The 18457-nt window shown below is 40.6% G+C and overlaps 1 protein-coding gene across 14 annotated transcripts in view; it reads right to left on the reverse strand.

The window, feature by feature from the left end:
• Positions 1-18457, reverse strand: part of mef2cb (myocyte enhancer factor 2cb) — a 69639-nt gene that overhangs the window by 13248 nt on the left and 37934 nt on the right. For 8 of the 14 annotated variants that reach the window (XM_072388111.1, XM_072388110.1, XM_072388105.1 and 5 more), the window contains 3 exons: positions 15017-15220; positions 1018-1161; positions 695-832 (listed from right to left, as the gene is read on the reverse strand). In XM_072388111.1, coding sequence (XP_072244212.1) covers positions 695-832; positions 1018-1161; positions 15017-15220 — 486 coding nt within the window. The remainder of the gene's footprint in view (positions 1-694; positions 833-1017; positions 1162-15016; positions 15221-18457) is intronic. The other 6 variants (XM_072388117.1, XM_072388116.1, XM_072388115.1 and 3 more) reach the window with 1 other exon arrangement.

Below are 18457 nucleotides of genomic sequence, written 5' to 3' on the forward strand. Positions count from 1 at the left end.
TCTTTCTCTCTAAAGTTAGAGCATTAACCATTCCAATATGGGGCCTTCTGAATGAGGAGCAGGTCTCAGTTTACATAGACTGAAGTCTCTATTTGTGGTTTCTGACAGTTTTAGTTTGTGTGCATCAAAATGCATCAAATGAATCCAGCAGCAGACATGGCTTGATATATATGCCCACTAGGGCAAATATGACATAGAGAGTTAGGTCTGTGAGGTATCAAGTCATGAATTGAATTTTGTGAATGCTACTGTCTCAGTGCCTCCTGTCCCCAAAGTTGCAGTAGACTGAGCATTGTGTTTTGGAGCAGGAAAGAGAAGAACATGCAGACCACACCTCCCCTGAGGGCTAGGCAAGGCATTATCGGTAGCATGGGCTCAAGGTGGGAAAGAAGTAAGGTTAAAATTTGTCATAAGTGAAAGTCTGCATTCAGAATAAGAAAAATGCCAGCTAGTTATGGTCACAGTTAAGTCAGATTAGAGGACTGTTCCTCAAATGTAAGCAAGCAAAGTCAAAGACCTGTAATTTATTCACTGTAAGTACACACTATAATCTCACTCTGGGTTTACTCTCATTCTCTCTTTGCAAAATTAGTTTAGTGGCAAACAATTGCGGTTAGCTGAGTTAGCTCAACAGCTGCCAGTCAGGACTTTCTAATCTGCTGAGGAGGCGGCACAATGTTCACTCAGTACTTACAGGTATCTTATGAGTTTTTATCATGTGTTCAAATTCCTCGTTAATCTGTTTGTATTTCTCCTCAGTGCATGGGGTGAGGATGAGAGCAGACTCGAGTTCGGGACTCTCACCGCCCTTGTTCTCCTTCTTGCTCAATGCCTGCCAGGTCCCACAACCACAGAAAAAGGGTGCGGAATACACACATGAAGGGATGGAAAGATGGGTGGTAGAAACAGATGACGAGGACATGAGGATGAAGTGACAGGAAGCATGGGGGGAGAAAAAAGGAAAAGACAGGAAAGAAAGGTGAGAGGAAGGCTCCCGGTTCAACAAGAAGTACTTACACACAGTCTCTGTCTGCTGATCATCAGATCAATGTCTTCGTTTATTTTCCTGTACTTGTCCTCAGACTCGGGGCTGTGGCCAACCGAGTCATCTGCGTCGGGGTCTGGGCTGTCACAGCCGTTTAGGCCCTTCTTTCTCAATGTCTGCAAACAGAGCAGTTGCACAATATAGTTGAAGGAGTTTGGGGTAGGGAACAGAAACCCAGGTGAAAAGTTTGGATGGGACACATGACAATGAAGTATGAGCTTTATAATAAAACTGGGAAAAGCCAAGTCCAATTAAAAGACCTGTGACGTGATTTGTATCAAATACGTACATTCCAAAACCACCTTTTCTCTATGAGAGAATTAGATCCGTTTGTTAGAGATTGCTCATTTTGAAAAGCCTAACGCTAACCTCTCTTTAAACTGGGTGTTTTATGAACAAACGTGCAACTAAACACTCAAGATGGCACGAATGATTTATCACAACCAGGAAATGTCTTGAACAAATGAAAAAGCATGGGACCCTGAAATAAATTAGAAATACAGACGAGGAGTATGGCTGTGGTATGAGTGCTACTAAACAAGGCAGTTTCTGTTTTGGCCACCTGATGGCCACCTGCCCCCGTTAGAGTGGGCAGAAAGTAGCAGAAAACTACACTCTCCACTCACTCACTCACAATTCCCTCAAACCAGAGGAGAGACACAGACAAAGAGAGCTTTAAAGGGGGAGAAGGGAAGCTACATCTGTCCTTTTAAAGATATTGTTGACAACCTTAACAACAGGGATATGTTTCAGAGTACATTACAGTGTATGATAGCATGAGGGTATGTTTGCTTGAGCAAACACACATGTAACGGTACGTGCTGTGTTCATTTGCCTCGTAAAGTGAGAGACAAAGACAGATTGGGAGAGAAGAAAAGTACAGTAGCTGACAGTTAGAGATCTCATCAAAGACACCCCCTCCTCCTACTCTTCTACACCCCCCACCTCCCTTCCCTCTCTCCTCCTGGCTTTAATAAAGGGAGATTAGTCTACAGGAGGAATATCACGGGCCTGCTCCTGTCTGTGGAGTCATCGCTTCACACTGCGCTCTCCTACTTTCATCTGAAGCGCCATATCAGACAGACGTAATTAAATTTACTTTAGCACACCCTGTATTTGATGCTGATCAAGTGTGTGTGTGTGTGAGAGAGAAAGAGAGTGCGAATGTGTGTGTGTGTCTGTGTGTGGGAGGGGAAAGAGGGGAATGAGTTTGTGTTTGCGTGTGCATGTGTGGGTGAGTGAGAGTGGGTGTTACCGAGTCAAGAAAAAAGAAAGAGCGACTGAGCAGGAGGAAGGAGGAAGATAGATGCTAAGATAAGTTAATCTCAGTGAACTTCTCCCTCTCATTTGTTTGTCTCCGTCAGTTCTCACTCACAGAAGAGATACAAGTGCAAGGTACTCCATCACAACCAGCAGCAGAAGTGACAGGGAGCGATCTGCTTGCTTGGAAAACAAATAAAAATCTAGTCATCTCTCATGTCAGCACAACAAAGGCCTGTTTTGAGTATGGTTTTAGTGAACTTAGAGGACCTCTTTTGTGTGTGAGTGTAACTGTTTGATTCCTCAGGCGTCTTGTGGCGAAGCAGCTACTGTAAGTGTGTCAACATTTGTTGGCTCTCCGTTTTTGTCTTTGAATCTTTACTCAGCCCCAAGAGTGGAAATCTGGAATTCTGAATTTAAAAGCATCTCTCATATCTTTGACAGTCTTTAGGAAATCACACCAAACAAATCAACCGAGGCAATGCAGGAGATCTGACTTCCAGCAGATCTTCAGTGAATCAGGCACTCTTGCTCTAATAGTGGGGGATGAGTCAAAAGAACAAAGGGGTTGAAGAGGTTTTGCATGCTGTCTTTTTTGGCAAAGATGTAAAAGTTTTCTTTTCTTTTGCGTAGTTTCCTTCTGGCCTTGGCCTTGATGCATCATATCGAGCTGACAAGAGCTGAACCACTGGCCTTTCTCAGTTCACAAGAGAATGCACAGAAGTAAAAACAACTTTTCTTTCTACTTGTACAAATTCCCACCTACTGCCACCAGCACACAGTGCGTGAGAGATTCACTTCCATTCTAGGAAGAACAGCGGCAGAGCATTGCTGGGAGATGAGAACGGGGGCTGGGCTAAAGGTGACACCCATATGAGGTAACTGAGCTGGTGTCTGGCAGGGGGTAGGGCAAAAGTTAAACTGGGTGTTGAAGGGATGCAGGCAGCTAGGGCAGGGGTGTTATATGACTATGAAGCATGTGGCCCAGGCTTAGCCCTCCAACAAGGCTCAACATATATAGGGTGCGGTACAAGGATGCTATGCCACTTATCCCAGTAATGTCCACCTGTTCAAAAACATTACACCTGTTGCCAAACAGTGACACAGCCCAATATCCAATAAGATCTGTTGGAGTTCTTATGTAGCCATAGATGGACCTCTCACTCTTGTGCTTACCACCTCATCACCCTATTGCAGTACTTCTGTCATCATCTGTATTTTACCCTTCTCTAAGAATCCATTACGCCATTTGATCCTTGGATTTGTTATGTACTTCATGGCTGTACTTCATGGAGCCATCAGATGCTGCTTGAAGCATTGACTCTGTTATTCAGTCACATCATAGTTATTTCTATAATTTATACTGCAAAATAACAGCAAATATAATCTTCAATTTCAAAAAGGAGAATATGGCAATAGGAGGATGATGAAATTAAAACACTTGCTAAAATGTTCACCTAAACCCTTATGCATTATAGAATAGAATTATTCAAAATTTCAAGTAACTAAAATGTACAGTTTCATAAAGAATTGCTTGTGTTTTCATTTGTAAAACTAACGACTTTAATTCAGTTTCTGCATTTCACTCTCTACACTGTGAACACAATAGAGAAAAAGGACAGAAAATCAACAAGCCACAAACTGCAACTCTCAGAAATGTCATATGACATGCTATAGAGAGAAAGAAGAATTACTCAGAAAGAATAAGTAGGAATAAGAAATAAGTATGATGAGGGAAGACAGCAAAAAAGCTGTCTTCTTGCTTTACTCTGTCTTTCTCTGAGCCCCCTTTAGAGGCTTGCTCCTAATTAAACTCCTTCTTCATGATGCTCCCTTATGACTCCACTCACTGGGCTTGTGTGAAGCAGGCACAGCATAGACAAGGTGTCCTACATACATGAGACACTAGTCTCATTGGTGCCCTTCAGCTTTGCACCCTCAGCTAAGCTGGCCTAGACTGTGCTGGTCTAATAGCAACTACTTGACGGCTTTGAGAAAACTGACTGAGGTGACCAGAGTTAGACTGGCGAAATCAGAGGCAGGCTTTCAAGACAAAGAAACTGTTTTACATTGTCATATGCTTAGAGTTTTTGTGATTTTATAATAGCCTGAAAAAAGAATTCAGTCTTATATTCATTTCGTAGTTTGGGCTACGGGTGACAATTTCATGTAGCTCTTGAGAAAAACAGTGGAGGGTATTTGGGTGTGAATTCTGGGTGGCTCCAGGGGGTCTGCTAGGGACAGCTGACGCCTGCCCAGAGCTCCTGCCATACCAGAATCCTTCTGCTCGGCATTCTGCCACCCTGCTCACCCCCTCTATCCCTGAATCCGTCTTTCTGCCCCCATCTCTCTGTCTCAGTCTGCTCCTCAGTCTGTCTCGGTCTCACTATTGATGTCATATTCTCCACATTTTCTTCAGTACCATTATGTCTCAACAGCATCTGAGTCAAAACACTGTTGGCTTGATGGGTACATCTTTATTTCTGATAGACTCTGGCTAGTTGATGGGTTGTGTTTGGAAAGAGCTTCAGTGCTGACCATTACCCTCTGCAGTTATCTTGGCAGTGGCTGAAGGGTATGACACATTCAATATTGTGTTTATGGCTATTGGTGACAGTCAGGCCAGTGAATGTTTCTCAGTGTCTTCAACCCATTGACTGACAGCATCAGTGCAAAAACACTCTACAAAAACAGCCCATTTATAATAGGCCTTTTATATTCTCTGGCTACATAGCACGATCTTTCGTTTACACACTATTTTAAGCAAAACGAAGACAGAAGATAATAGCCGGAGTTTTCCCTGATAAGTGGCTTAGTGTATAGATTTACAGCATATTTCAGCAGTGGGTGGAAAAAAAGTCGCTGACACAAAGGCACAATATAAAAACATCAATAACTGTGCCACTTATGGTTGATCATGATTGCTGGGCTGTTAATCTAGGCTATAATGAAATGGCACTGGAATCAAGCCTTGTCTGGCAAGGCTGCAGACTCTTTTTGTTGCATTGTTACAATTGGAGGAGAGACTGACTTATTTACTCTATCAGAAATACTCCTTGAAGACTTGAGAGTATTTGAATTAACCTTTATAGGGTGATTCAACTGTGTGCACAACAGGCGTCTTGTTACTAGCGAAGGTACATGAAAATGAAACACGCTAAAATTCAAGTGGGCTCTAATTTATAAGATAATTAGGGACAATATAAATCTAATAATTCTTTGATTTACATGGTGTACACAATTTGAAGAGAGTGCTACAAAAACATGATGGAAATAAACAGGAATTTTGAGTTGAATGATATTACAACATGCAAACCCAAGACTTAGATCAAGTTCATTTAGGGGAAAAACAGGGTTAAAAGTTTGGAAAGCTACAAGCGGCATGGTTCCTTTTTTTTATTATTATTTTCTAACAAACTGACAAACTGAATTTTGTCAGAACATATTGGTAAGGTGCGATGTGGTTTAATGTTTGTTGGGGAGAGGCAAGGAAGATAAACATTGTCATCACAAAAAAAGACAGAGGTGGTCATGACATGGATGCGCACCAGTGCCCTCTACGCCTGCTCAGTGTGTCCTTGCTGGTAGCGGGGAATGGGTGCTAATATTGTGGAGATGTGCTGTTATTCTCTTTATTCCTGTTTCTTTTTTTTTTTGGCCTGTCTGGCTCATTCTTACTTGTTCTCATTTTTGCCTCTCTCCCTAACTCTGTCTGTCTGTCTGTCTATCTGGCTCATTTTCGTTTCTCTGCTTTTCAGAGTGAAGGGAACATCAGAGGGATCAGCCTGGCTTAGTTTATTGGAAGCAGATGGCAGACCAAAGGCAAGAGGGCCACAGTTTCATGAAGCGTAGTTTGAACATGCCAGGACCACGTCGAGGGGCATGCCCATGGATGATGGCTATATAGTCTGTGTATGTGTGTGAATGATTTGGGGGGGATATATTTGATTTTGTAGGTTAGGAATCTGAGGAACAGGACCTATCATCTGCGCATCCTTTTATTCACTGGTTATTGCATAAATTACTTTTCAGTGACTTAGTGGCTTTGAAGCCCCTTATTTTTAGTGCCCTGCTGCATCAGGAATTAGAGGTTGGCGCCTTAGATCATTCGTCACCAAACAAAATGGACTTGTGTTTAACATAAAAGCTGACAACCGCATGGTATGTAGATGTCAAGGGGACTCTTCGATTGACTAAAACATCATTTAAAAAGGGAATATAGTGAATAGAAAAATCTTTTTTTTTCCAAAAATGGTTAGATTGCATAAGAGAGAAAGAAAACCACACAGAATAAAGGGTAATATGCACAACAAGGCTCCTCCGCATTTCTTAAAATTGTGTCATTGTGATGGTGCATGTGCTAAAATCACTATTAAGAAGAGCCCACTGCAGACGAGAGCCCACTCACAGACACAATCGTAGCTAGCCAGTACACAGCAGAATACCAGATGGTGCAGTGTTTCCCATATGGAAGAGACACACACTAAGCACATGTCAGAATCCAACACTGTTTGCTCCAGTAGCATCCCGGCCCTGGGAACAAAGTGGTCATTCAGACTTGTCACTACACTGTATAATTACCAGATAGACATTATGACACACAATGCCAGCTCAGTGAAACTGCATAAAGAGGACACTTATGTGTTCACCCTTAGCCTTGCCATCTTTCATCCCATCTACACTCCAGTTGTAAAATACTTCTCTATTCAAATGAGAGAAATGAGAATGAGTCTATATGTGCTTCTGAAGCAGCATACAAATCAATTTATCATGGCGGAAATGTGTGTGTTTTCCACCCTCGTCTAGCTTTACATGCTTTTTACACTGTAATGGAATATGACCTGTTTATGTCATAGATTTCAACATGGATGTGACTGCACTGTGATACAATCATATCAATAAACATTTAATTTACTAACTTTAAAGTAATATTGCTTCCAAACCATTGTTCTCTATGAGTGAAAACCTGAAGTCCCCTATCAGCTATCTTCTGTTCCTTCTTCATGCCCTCCACCACCTCCGCTACCACTAATCGTCACTTAGCGTCTTTTGTCTCTCTGTCTCTTATCGCGTGGTACCACAGCAGGAAAAGGGAGCCGGGGGGGAGGCCATGAGTAACAATGACCAGCCGGCTGACCTCTATACTGTGACCTTGAGTTTCCACACTCTACCCAAAGTAGCAATCATGGCTGGGGAGGTGGAGCCAGGAGGGGAAGCTCTAGGCAGGGCAGGGAATGCCATCTATAAAAATAGATCTTCATTATTCAGAATTTTCCACAAATAGTTTCAAAGAACAAGGCATCATTTCATCTTAATGGCTGGCGTGAATTGTTTTGGGCTGTGTAGTGGAAAGCCTTGCCTTTTGGCAGCAGGGCCTCAGAAGTGGCCTGCCTTTTTCACTGCTTCTTACCACAGGGACCACATATTGGCACATTTCAAACAGTCTATTTTTAAAACCTCCTTTTGTTGTTGTGTGTGTACCTCAGACTTCCGCTTTAGTATTGACCTTAAAAAACACCTCTGACAGACATTCAAGTGGTATAATTTCTTGTCTGAGGTTCTGCTTTTCTGGTCAGCAGGCATCTGATGTGGAATAAAAGTGCTGAGCCTGTAGATCCCATATGTTATCAGCCATCTTGTCTTTAACCCCTTTTAAAAAGTTGGAAAGGGGCGTATAGTCTATAAAATAGGAACTCGGTAAACTTGCTCGCTTAATGTTGAGGCTGGCGCCATAGACATATGTGTTCTCTGGGTTTGTAAGTTTTATCTTAAAATGCGTCTAAATCCGTAGAGAAAGATGATAAAACATTCCTTAAATGTGTTTTTCTGTAATGAAAAAACTTTTGAAAATAACCAAACAGGAAGGCTCTGTTTGATGAAGTGTGGGGATAGATCAACATGAGAAATAAATAATAGACTTCTGTATTCAAGGGATCAAATGTTTCATGGCGCCGCAAGCTCTTACACTGATGGTCTTCTGTGTGTGATCGCTGGGGGCAACTCTTTTTGGTCTATCCTCAGATAGCAAGAGAGACTAAAAGACGGAGGCTGAATGAATACCCTTACACTTTGCTTACTCACTCCTTCTGTTCCTAAAACAACCCCACACCCACTCAGTGTAAAAGACAAGGGGGGGGGATTAAAGAGAGAAAGCGATCCCAGTCCTATTCTTCAATCTGTGCCTGGCAAGAATAGCCAGCTATATTTAGCTTAATCATAGTCTATTTTTAGAGCGCTACCACGTTTTCAGAAAAAGTGGTGCTTCTTTTTCTAAATTTATTAGCAAAAGACTACATCAAATAAAATGGTGGTTGTTTTGGGGATGGTGAGTTTTGTGCTGAGTCTAATTCATGTTGCCAGTTACATGTAAGGGAAGCAGATTTTTACTGTAGTGAAACAAAGAATTTTGCGCCCTAAGATTCCTGTTCTGATGTTCAAAGGTTGTGGGGCACAGATAGTTGCATACAAATAAAGAATATATGTCTATATCATGTTCCTTTTTAAGGAAGGCCTCTTTACATCTGACAAAGAACAGATTAACCTTTTGCTAACTACGGTACATTTACAGAGATATTAGATATTTAGATAGATTAGATTATTAGATTATTTAGATTAAATATTAGATAATTAGATATTTAATAATAATAATTATTAAAGTCAAATATTATTGTAATTCAGTGACAAAAAAATACAAAATATGCACTTAAAGAACATGTGGTTTTTCTCCAACTTTTGGAGAAAACCAAATGCTTTCCTCCCATCATCTTTGTTGAAGGTGAGCTAAACATGCCACAGCATAGTGGGGAGTGAGTTTGGTTGAGGGTAGCTGTAAATCGTTGTAAGAGACAGGAACTGTAGTTGGAATACAAAACAAAACAAGGGTATTATTGCCAAACCGAATTTATCATGGAAGCTGATGTTTCTTGATTAGACTGTTAATAATCAACCAATCAGACAAGTAAAAAACTCAAGAAAATACTTCAAAAGTTACTGTCAAGTGGTACAATTTCTTAATTCCACTTCTCAATATTAGCCTACTTTAACAAGCACTCAACCCCCTAAATGCATTTTTTTCTTGGTAAAGTATGATAGCAGGTACAGAAACTCTAATTTGAGTCTTTGTTTTAACAAACTGCAATACTATTAGCTTGCCAGTGTCACAAGGTTAATTTACTTAGTTGGTCAAAGAAGCTTCAGATCTTAATCTTCAGCTCACCAGGAAAAACAAGCTATGTTGACGATCACTAGTAAACACTAAGGCACTGTGAATGCAGTGACTACCCCACCCCATGTTACACCACATGTGCCCACTTTTAAAACCACATAACAACTCCAGACAAAATTATCGTGGGTCAGTGAAGTACAGAAGATATGACTCCCTTATTTCTCTTGGATGCTGACACGTTAAAGTAATAGAGGACAAATTACATTCAAGTCCAAGTAATTATGCAGTCTCTAAGAGCCATGAGAAGAAGCCATTCAGTGAGCTGATCAACACAGAAAACTCCTCAAGGCTAATGTTCTTCACGCTGTTTAGAAACCAAATAAGCACAAAGAATAGCACACATGCTGGAAAATATTTTCACAAGAGCGCAGCAGAGCACGAGCACACTGGCACTTACGACATGGAGATCACATGTCATGTTGACTTGCAAGAAGATTTTGAGGAAAAAGAGATTTTAAAATGTAGGTTAAAATGAACTAAATCAGTCTTTAGAACGTGTGGAAAATCCTGACATAATGAAATAATTGCTGGGCTGTTAATGTGCTTGTGAACTGGTGAGTGTATGGTATTGCACAGATATACCAGTTTGATGTACTTTCCCTTTATGTTTCTTCATTTACACTCCTCCACAAGCAGCAGCACCACCACCCCCCCTCCCTCACACCACCTCCCACCCTTCCAGTGGACTGTCACTGGGCTGAAATCACACCTGTGCTTCTCACACATTTCGGCACACGGGTGAAACATACGCAGGGTGAAACATGGTGAGGGAGCTTTGCTGAATCTCATTAGTGAAGCAGGTAGTCATTAACAGAATGACCTTTGGAAATAATTACCAGCCTTTCTCCCTCCATCCCTCTCTCCCTTCCTCCTTCTCTTCTCACACTCATCCATCCCTCTGTCTCTCCCCTCTCCCTCTCATTCAATAGTTCCATCTTAGTGAGGATGGTGGGAGAGAAAGGGAAAAAAAAGCTTAGGTGATGTGGGGAATCAAGTCCCTGCTGGTGCTGTTTAAGATTACAGGGTGAGCTGAACTTTAAGATTAGGTTAATCTGTTGGAAATGGGATTGACCAACGTCCCTCCTCTGGCAGGTAGGCAAGCAGGCAAGTCAGTTCAATACCAAGAGCCATGTGCCTTTCCATGTGATAGTTGAGCCAACGACATGAGAGTTTGTGTGGTCCTGCCTGAGGTCATCACAATGCCATTACCTCTGTGGAGTTCAAGCCAATTGACAAGATGTATGCTCACATGCAAGCAACCACGCATGTTTAGATGAGCCAAAAGCACCATGTCCATATAAGCAAAATATCTCAACTCTAAATTTAATTTGATTTACACAAATGACTGCTTTATTTTTTATGCATAATATTGCTTTTCCTGTAAAATGTTTCCCTGTCAAATAAATTGGAAATAAACAAATTAACATTACCTCCACTCATATTCATTTCCAGGCAGAGAGAGGAAATATCTCCAACACCACACTCACTAAACCTTTAGCTGTTTCACAAACCTGTGTTCTTTGTTTCAGCAGTGGGAAGAACAAGCACATTGTGGAGCGGGGATTTGGCAAAGCCCAAGTGTGTTGTTGGATTTGGGGCCTTTCAATCACAGCATGAGCCAGCCAATGCTGCTTAGGTTTGGGCTAGAGCTGCAATCATCAGGAGGGGAAAGAAAGGACTCTTTCATGTGCCACTGCAATTAACATCCCCCATACTGGAATAATAAATCACCAATAACGACTCAGAGTGATTGTTCTTAAGCAGAAAGAAAAGGAGAGAAAAAGGGAGAGATGGATCTATTCTCTTGTCATTTCCCAACACAACTCACTATTTCTACTCTAATGCTGTTCACATGTCCAGGAAACTGGCCTGGCAGACTGTGTGTATAGGAAATCTATCTGCATGTTTGACTGTTTTATCTGGAGCCAGACTCAGAGTGTGCTGTAGATCTGCCAGGACACTTGGACCCTGCATGGACATACAGAGATGAAGGATCTGCCTCTGTGTTTGCTTTTATCAAGCTACGAGAGCCTAGATGGGCTTAGATGTCTCTTTGCACTTATTATTAATTAAGAGGACCTCCCCTCTTGTTTATGCAAAAGCCGATGACACTTTGTATTACATTTTTTATTATAGTCACTGGAGTTTCATTGATTTGAGCAATCACTGTCCTACAGTGAATATGATTAAGTCAAAGTAATTAGTAGTTCAAAATAACTGGATTTAAACATGCTGTTTGTTTATTGTGTTATTATAGGAATTATTATTATTGATGTATTTTGTTTTATATGCAATGCCTCTTTCATTTTACCACTCGTGCTCATTATCTTCAGTTTGTTAGTCTTTTGCTTTCACATATATTTGCCGACTTGTCATCCCAGATGAGATGGGATTCAACTGAGTCACCACAAGTCTTTTTACCAAAAATCTTTATTTCTCCCTTTGTCACCTTCATTTGTGTCTTTCACATACATTTATCTATTGACTCAATCATAGAAAAAAAGAAACAAGAAATAAAAACAAACTTAGATGTACTGCTTGTTCAATGAAAAAAAAAAGAATCCTGAAGACAGAGAAAGAATGAGAGACGTAGAGAGAAAAGCCCTCCAGCCTCTTGTAAACATGCTGTTGCTAGAGAGGCAGTGCAACACTCTCAGTGCCACTCTCTCAACAACGCTAATTATCAACCAAAGACATGCTAATTACATAGAGCTTTATTGCTAATGTAGCAGGACTCTATGCCAGCCGCCCACACTCTGAGCTCTGCTCCCCTACCTCTGCCTCTCCTCCCACTACACCTTCAGGCACAGCAGTAATAGAGGCAGAATGATGCATGCATTTCAGTATACTGGTAAATGCAAGGGCTTCTATGAATTTGACATGAGAAATGACACAGATCGGATGTAACATTTTTGATAATTTTGCCCCTCTGTGGAGGAACCAGAGTTTTATCTACGTATACCCCTAAATCCAGTACTTCATTTTGTGCTTGACCTCCTCCCCATTAACCTGTCATCTCAACAGGAAGTCCGCTTTGCTCCTTCCTCAACAACCCACCCACGTTCCTGCACTTGTGACGTCGCTTAACAGCAACACACGAGGCTTGTAGGGAAAGATCCAACCCTTCTGTTCCCCTACACCCTAACCCTCCCACCCATGTGAAACGTGCTAGTGTCAGCCGTGTGGCCAATCCCTTTAGAGCACTGCAGCTCAGGCTCAAGGCCTCTTCAGATCGATTTCTCACACAGTGAGTTGCTAAGAAAGCGCAAAGTCCCATGGGGATCAAATTGTAGGTAGAGCTACACAGTACTCTTCCCCCACTAGGCTCTTCAGCATCTTCCCCAGACATGGCTGTTTACACGTTACCCATCCTCTGCTCTCTAATGGAGATACTGTTAAAGAAAGAGCTACAAAGCAGAGAGCTCTCATCACAGACACTTGCCAAAACATGTGACAACTCTCTTCATGGGTTCAAATGGGGCAGGGTAATTCACTGACAATAAAGGGACTGAAGAGCTTACTCCATAAAAGATGGCAGCACTCAAATAGCATGCAAGTCCTAAAAGTACGTGTTAAACTGCTTAAAAGATTTATAGAATGCATAATGTTTATGTACATTTTCTCATATACATGGATATGACTCATCTTAGTGACTGCTTTGATTGATGTTTTTTATTGATTTAAACCTGCATAACACATTCTAAGTAAACAAAAAGAATAACTTTAGTTATAACTCTGTGCGTGCTGCAAAGACAAATATATTGTTATGCCTCTCAATACAGTTAATGATAACACAGCAAGTCCATTTTCTTTGTTTTTATCATTGAGGTAAGAGTCATATGTTGAGCGCTGCATCACTTAATGTGTAAACTACATCAACAATTGACTCAGAAATCAGAAAGCCACCCTTATCAGTTCAGTGTGATGCAAAACATTTATTTCAATTGTTTTTTATCATAAATCATGGTAATTATTAGATGAAATCTTTTAAATCCAAAATCTCATATTTATTGGTTGGTAGTCAGGTGCAGAGTGCTATTTGGAAAAGCAGCTGAGTACCCTGTGGATCTGTCCAGCCTAACTGGGCAACAAGCCCAGCAACAACCATATGAAAAGATAAAAACGTGTCCCATGCTGTTTGATCCTGTGTCAGACTGGTCATATCATCAGACCATGTATTGTGTTATTTTTTACATTATAACTCATTGATATCTACTATTGCTTACACTTGATATGTTTTCCCACAATAAAAGATTTATAGTCTTATGCTTTGTTATGACAGGAAATAATTGATATTCTGCTGCAGTCAGGTGTTGGCTGAATTACAATTTGAGCATATGTTAATACATTAAAAAAGGGAGTATGGACACAGTTGATCATTTCAGTGACCTCTGGGCCTGTGACATTATGTGAGCCAGGCCTTAGTCTATATGTCTATAGTCTATAGTCTTTTTATATATATAAAAAAAACATACAGAGTTGAATTTCACCAAACTTGGTGGTGGATTCATCTCTTTCATGTAGTATCTATAATCATATCATAGATGTTGTAAAGGATAAAGCCTAAAAGCATGTGGTATCTTCAATATTTGTTTCAATTTGTTGAAGCTGTGAGAAGTGGTGTATTGGGGGGATTCCAAGGTGGGAAACAAAAAACATTTCAGTGATAAGTGAATGGCAAACGTTTATGAATACACAGTTTCTAATTAATGTAATCTTGATTTAGATTTACGTATGTACCATTATATGGACATTACATTGCTTCAAATATTGCTTTATGAAATAATAATGAAAACATATGATTCATTCAACAATGCTGTTTGGGCCTAGTGCAGTTAAATGAGGCCCACAGGGTCTGTCAGAGCTCTAGAGTGGACATTGCATAACTGGTTCACGTTGAGAGCTTAAAGCTCCAGGAGGGTGTAAGCGTCATTTCCTGCTTTATCTACCTGCCTACCGGCTGGGCTGACAGCGCTCTTTAACTTTGCCTTCAACCAGTCTAGCAACATGTGTCCAAAGCAAGTCAGATCAACATCCTCCTCTTAGAGGTACATCAATGGTGACGAGACACCAAGGGCAGGGGGTGGTGATTACAGACCACAGGGGACAGTCTATAAGGCCCAGATCAATGCTAGGATACCTCTTTTATGTTGCAAAGTATAAACAAGACAAGAAGACAGTTTAAATAAATTTATTTTTTTTATATTAACAACATATTGTGTCTTAAAATACCTTTTCTAAAAGTGATTGATACTGCTACTGCACCCCTGGGAAGGACTGACAAGCTATGGGAGCAATTATTTCTTACACTGTGTTAGGTGTGAAGACTAAAAGAGAGAAGTAAGGGTTGCTGAATGAGTCACAAAAGCAGTAACCATCTGTCTGCTTGTGCTTTTGCATGAGTGTACATGTGCAGGCATGCGTGTGTGCTCCTGTGCATTAGCGTGCGTGTGAATGTTTGCCGTCTGTGTTTTCTTGTAACTTACCTCCACAATATCAGAATTGGTCCTGCTCTCGTGGGGCTCATTGTACTCAGTGTATTTAAGGAGGACCTTGTCCATGTCTGTGCTGGCATACTGAAACAGCTTGTTGGTGCTGTTAAAGATGATCAGGGCAATCTCACAGTCACACAGCACGCTCAGCTCATATGCCTTCTTCATCAGGCCAAACTTTCGCTTTGTAAATGTCACCTGGGTGAGAGAAGAGATGAAGAACAAAAGTAGCGGATAAGGAGAGGCTGAGGCAAGATCAACATATGAATAATTAGTTTAATTTACAGGAAGAGAAAAAGGCACTATTACAAAAAAATCCATTTATTTTAATCTGACTTGTGGTGAAAATTATCACAACAAAAAAAAATCCCTATCTCTCAACGCATTTAGCTGTAATGAGGTAATAAAAAGGAATCTAACATCTTAACTTTTTCGCTGTAATATAATTAGCTTTCAGAGAAACATCAAGATGGAAAATGATGTCTGCTGAGGATTCAACACCACTGACTGTAACTCCTCCACTTTACCAGGAAAAAAGAAAAAAAAAGACCCCCCAAAAAAAAGCTGGGTTTGCATTTAGGGAACTGAAAATGCTCTGACTCTGTCAGATAACGGTAGGGAAGATCAGTTATTGCTTCTCCATCAAAGCACACAGAGGCTCTTTGTGGAACACAGAGTCAAGTTAAAGTAATGGCTTCATATAGCCTGAGGTTTCTCATTGTCCCAACAACCCTATAACTATTACAAAACATATACCTACTACTGTGTTAATAAAGTATTTCAACCACATTTTTCAGTTGTCAAATCAACTATCTTTCATTGTGAACAACTACCCATTGATATGAATAACAGATAGGTCACTTAATTATATTTGAAGCTGTTTTTGAGTATTCAAATGATGATAATGCTGTCAACTTGAAAAACAAACAAAAAATCTCTTGTAATATGACCTTTTTTACTCTCTCTGTTGTGTGTATATGCGAGAACATCTCTCTGCGTGTGCGAGCCCAAAGATCAGTATCCTTAACTACACAGACATACAAATGCCCACATTGTCAAAACAGAACAGCCTCTATTCCTCTATTGTTTGGGTCAAAACTAGAGCAGTGAAAGTGAGTTAATTCCAGCAAGCTGCACCTGGTTTCCTTTCCAAGCTGTGTGTGCAAGCTTTTTAGTTGTATGGGAAAAAAGAAAAAAAATGCCACAGCCAGCTTCCCTCTGTGAGCAAACCTGCAAGTTGTTCTTCAAATTTCTTTTTATTTCATCCTGCGACTGTGTGTATTAATTACATCAGAGATCTGTCTTGACAAAGCTTTTTATGGAGAGGAAAATACTACCAGAACTGTGCCCAGCTGGTAGCTAACCATCTTAGTTTGTTAATTAACTGCATGTTTGAATATTCCCCTCTAACACTGAAGCCGTCCAAAAAATAGAAAAAAATAACTGCAGAATGAATACATGCTCAGAGTACAATACAATGCTGAGAGCATAAAGCTTTTTTTGTGATAGATCTGAGGAATGAATAGATTTTTAGCAACCATCTACTATGCACTGGCCATTGCATTTTCTCTTTACAATTGTGAAAAGAGAATGGCTTAAACTGATATTGACAGTTTTGGATTTCCTGAAATGATATCTCCCAGGATGCACCAGGGAAACTGAATATGAAACTCTTCCTCACCTCAAATCCTGTTTTTTTTTCCCCGTCTCTCTCTCGACTGAGAGTGGGTGAAAACCATGCATTGAACTGACATATCCTGAACCCCCTGACCCTCCAAATGTTTTCCAGTGATGTCACAGCCTCCTGACAAACCTGTGAATGTAACGTTAGGTTCTGTACCTCAGCACATTCATCTGATTCACAGGTAAAATAAGGAGAAAAAGCTTGCTTGGCTCTAAATACCATGCTGACATTTACATAGTCAAACGAAAATGTGAAAAAAGAGCCTCATTGTCAGTGAAAATTCTAAATGCATCTTGTGACAAAACAAATTAATAGTCATATTCATCCACAACTGCATCATCCACGACTTACCATGAGGTAAGCACCATGAGGGTCTGGCAGCCTTGCTGTAGTGGGGCTACAGTACAAATTGTGCACGAGCCAGTCATTGAGACAACAGGATTGTAGAACATAAGGTCAAAACAGACTATTCAGCAACAGGACATGTGGAGTGTTGTCTTCCCCTGATGTTTTAATGCAAGAAGCACAAGGGGCAAACGCAGGACGCAGTTAGCTGCCTCCTCTGCTCTGTTATCATGCAATCACTCAGTTCCTCACTCAGCTGAGGCCATTAATGTTTCAAAAGGTGGCACGTGGCACAATCTCAGAGGTTCACAGCCTCTTGTCTAACATGGAAACTCCACATGCTAGCTAAGATCCCTCACTTCTCAGTGGACCACTCAGACACAAACAAAACTGGACACATACAAACACTGCATTGAAACAAACTGTCAGGATGACATTTATTTCATGCTGCTCACTTTGGTAATAAAAAAAATTTACAAAGGAGCCAAAAACCAATCAAACTTGTCTTGAGCCTAACACTTCAAATGTGGAACTGTGTGCATGCTTTTCCCACATATCATAATTCACACGTCGACCGACTTTAACAGCACCATGGGAAGAGGCTGAGTGTGATTATGAAAACCCTTAACTGGCCAAACAATAACACCTACATAAATATCACACCGCACCCCCATATCTCAACCTGACACATACAACCTGCTACCTCCAACACACATATATTACATATAAACACTATGGATGTACATCCATAAAGATACAAGTATTTATACCGTACACGTTAGCTTGATCGGGAGCACATGCATTTTAAAAGACAGCTGGTTTATACACAAATGTTACATAGATGAAAATAGAGGTTTAATCACTTCATGTAGGATGAGCCATGTCTATATCTCACTCTCGCATTTTTTACTTCAGTGTTCAATGTCACTCCTCAACGAAACGTGCTGACTTCATGGCCTCATATGATACCGTCATGTGACCGTTTCAGGTCATCACATCCAAGTTAGTGATGTCACCATCAACTTGTGGTAAAACTTGTCCAACGCAGAAGCTGTGAACTGGTGCTCTGGATGTCTTTAAGGGGAGTTTCTATTCTTAAAAACTGATAACATGACTGGTGCATCTGATCTGTGTTTTATCTACTATATTCTGTTTTCAGTTTCTTATCTGAATTTTGTTCAAGCAGACATAGTTGTACAAGTTTCAGATGAAGAATAATAATTTCTGATTTTTCTTTGTTGTTAGGCCAGGAAGAAAAAAAAAATCTGGTGGAAACCACCCATATGTCATTGTCACGGCAATCTTTGTTTTGTTGGTCAGTGAGTGTTGTTAGACACACCACTATGTTAATAACAACGAGCCTGACATTACAGCCCTGTGCGCTGGTAAAAAGGACCTGTGTAAAT

The sequence above is a fragment of the Leuresthes tenuis genome, unplaced genomic scaffold (assembly GCF_036924035.1).
Source record: "Leuresthes tenuis unplaced genomic scaffold, fLeuTen1.0.hap1 SCAF_6, whole genome shotgun sequence".
In the NCBI taxonomy this organism is placed as follows: domain Eukaryota; kingdom Metazoa; phylum Chordata; class Actinopteri; order Atheriniformes; family Atherinopsidae; genus Leuresthes; species Leuresthes tenuis.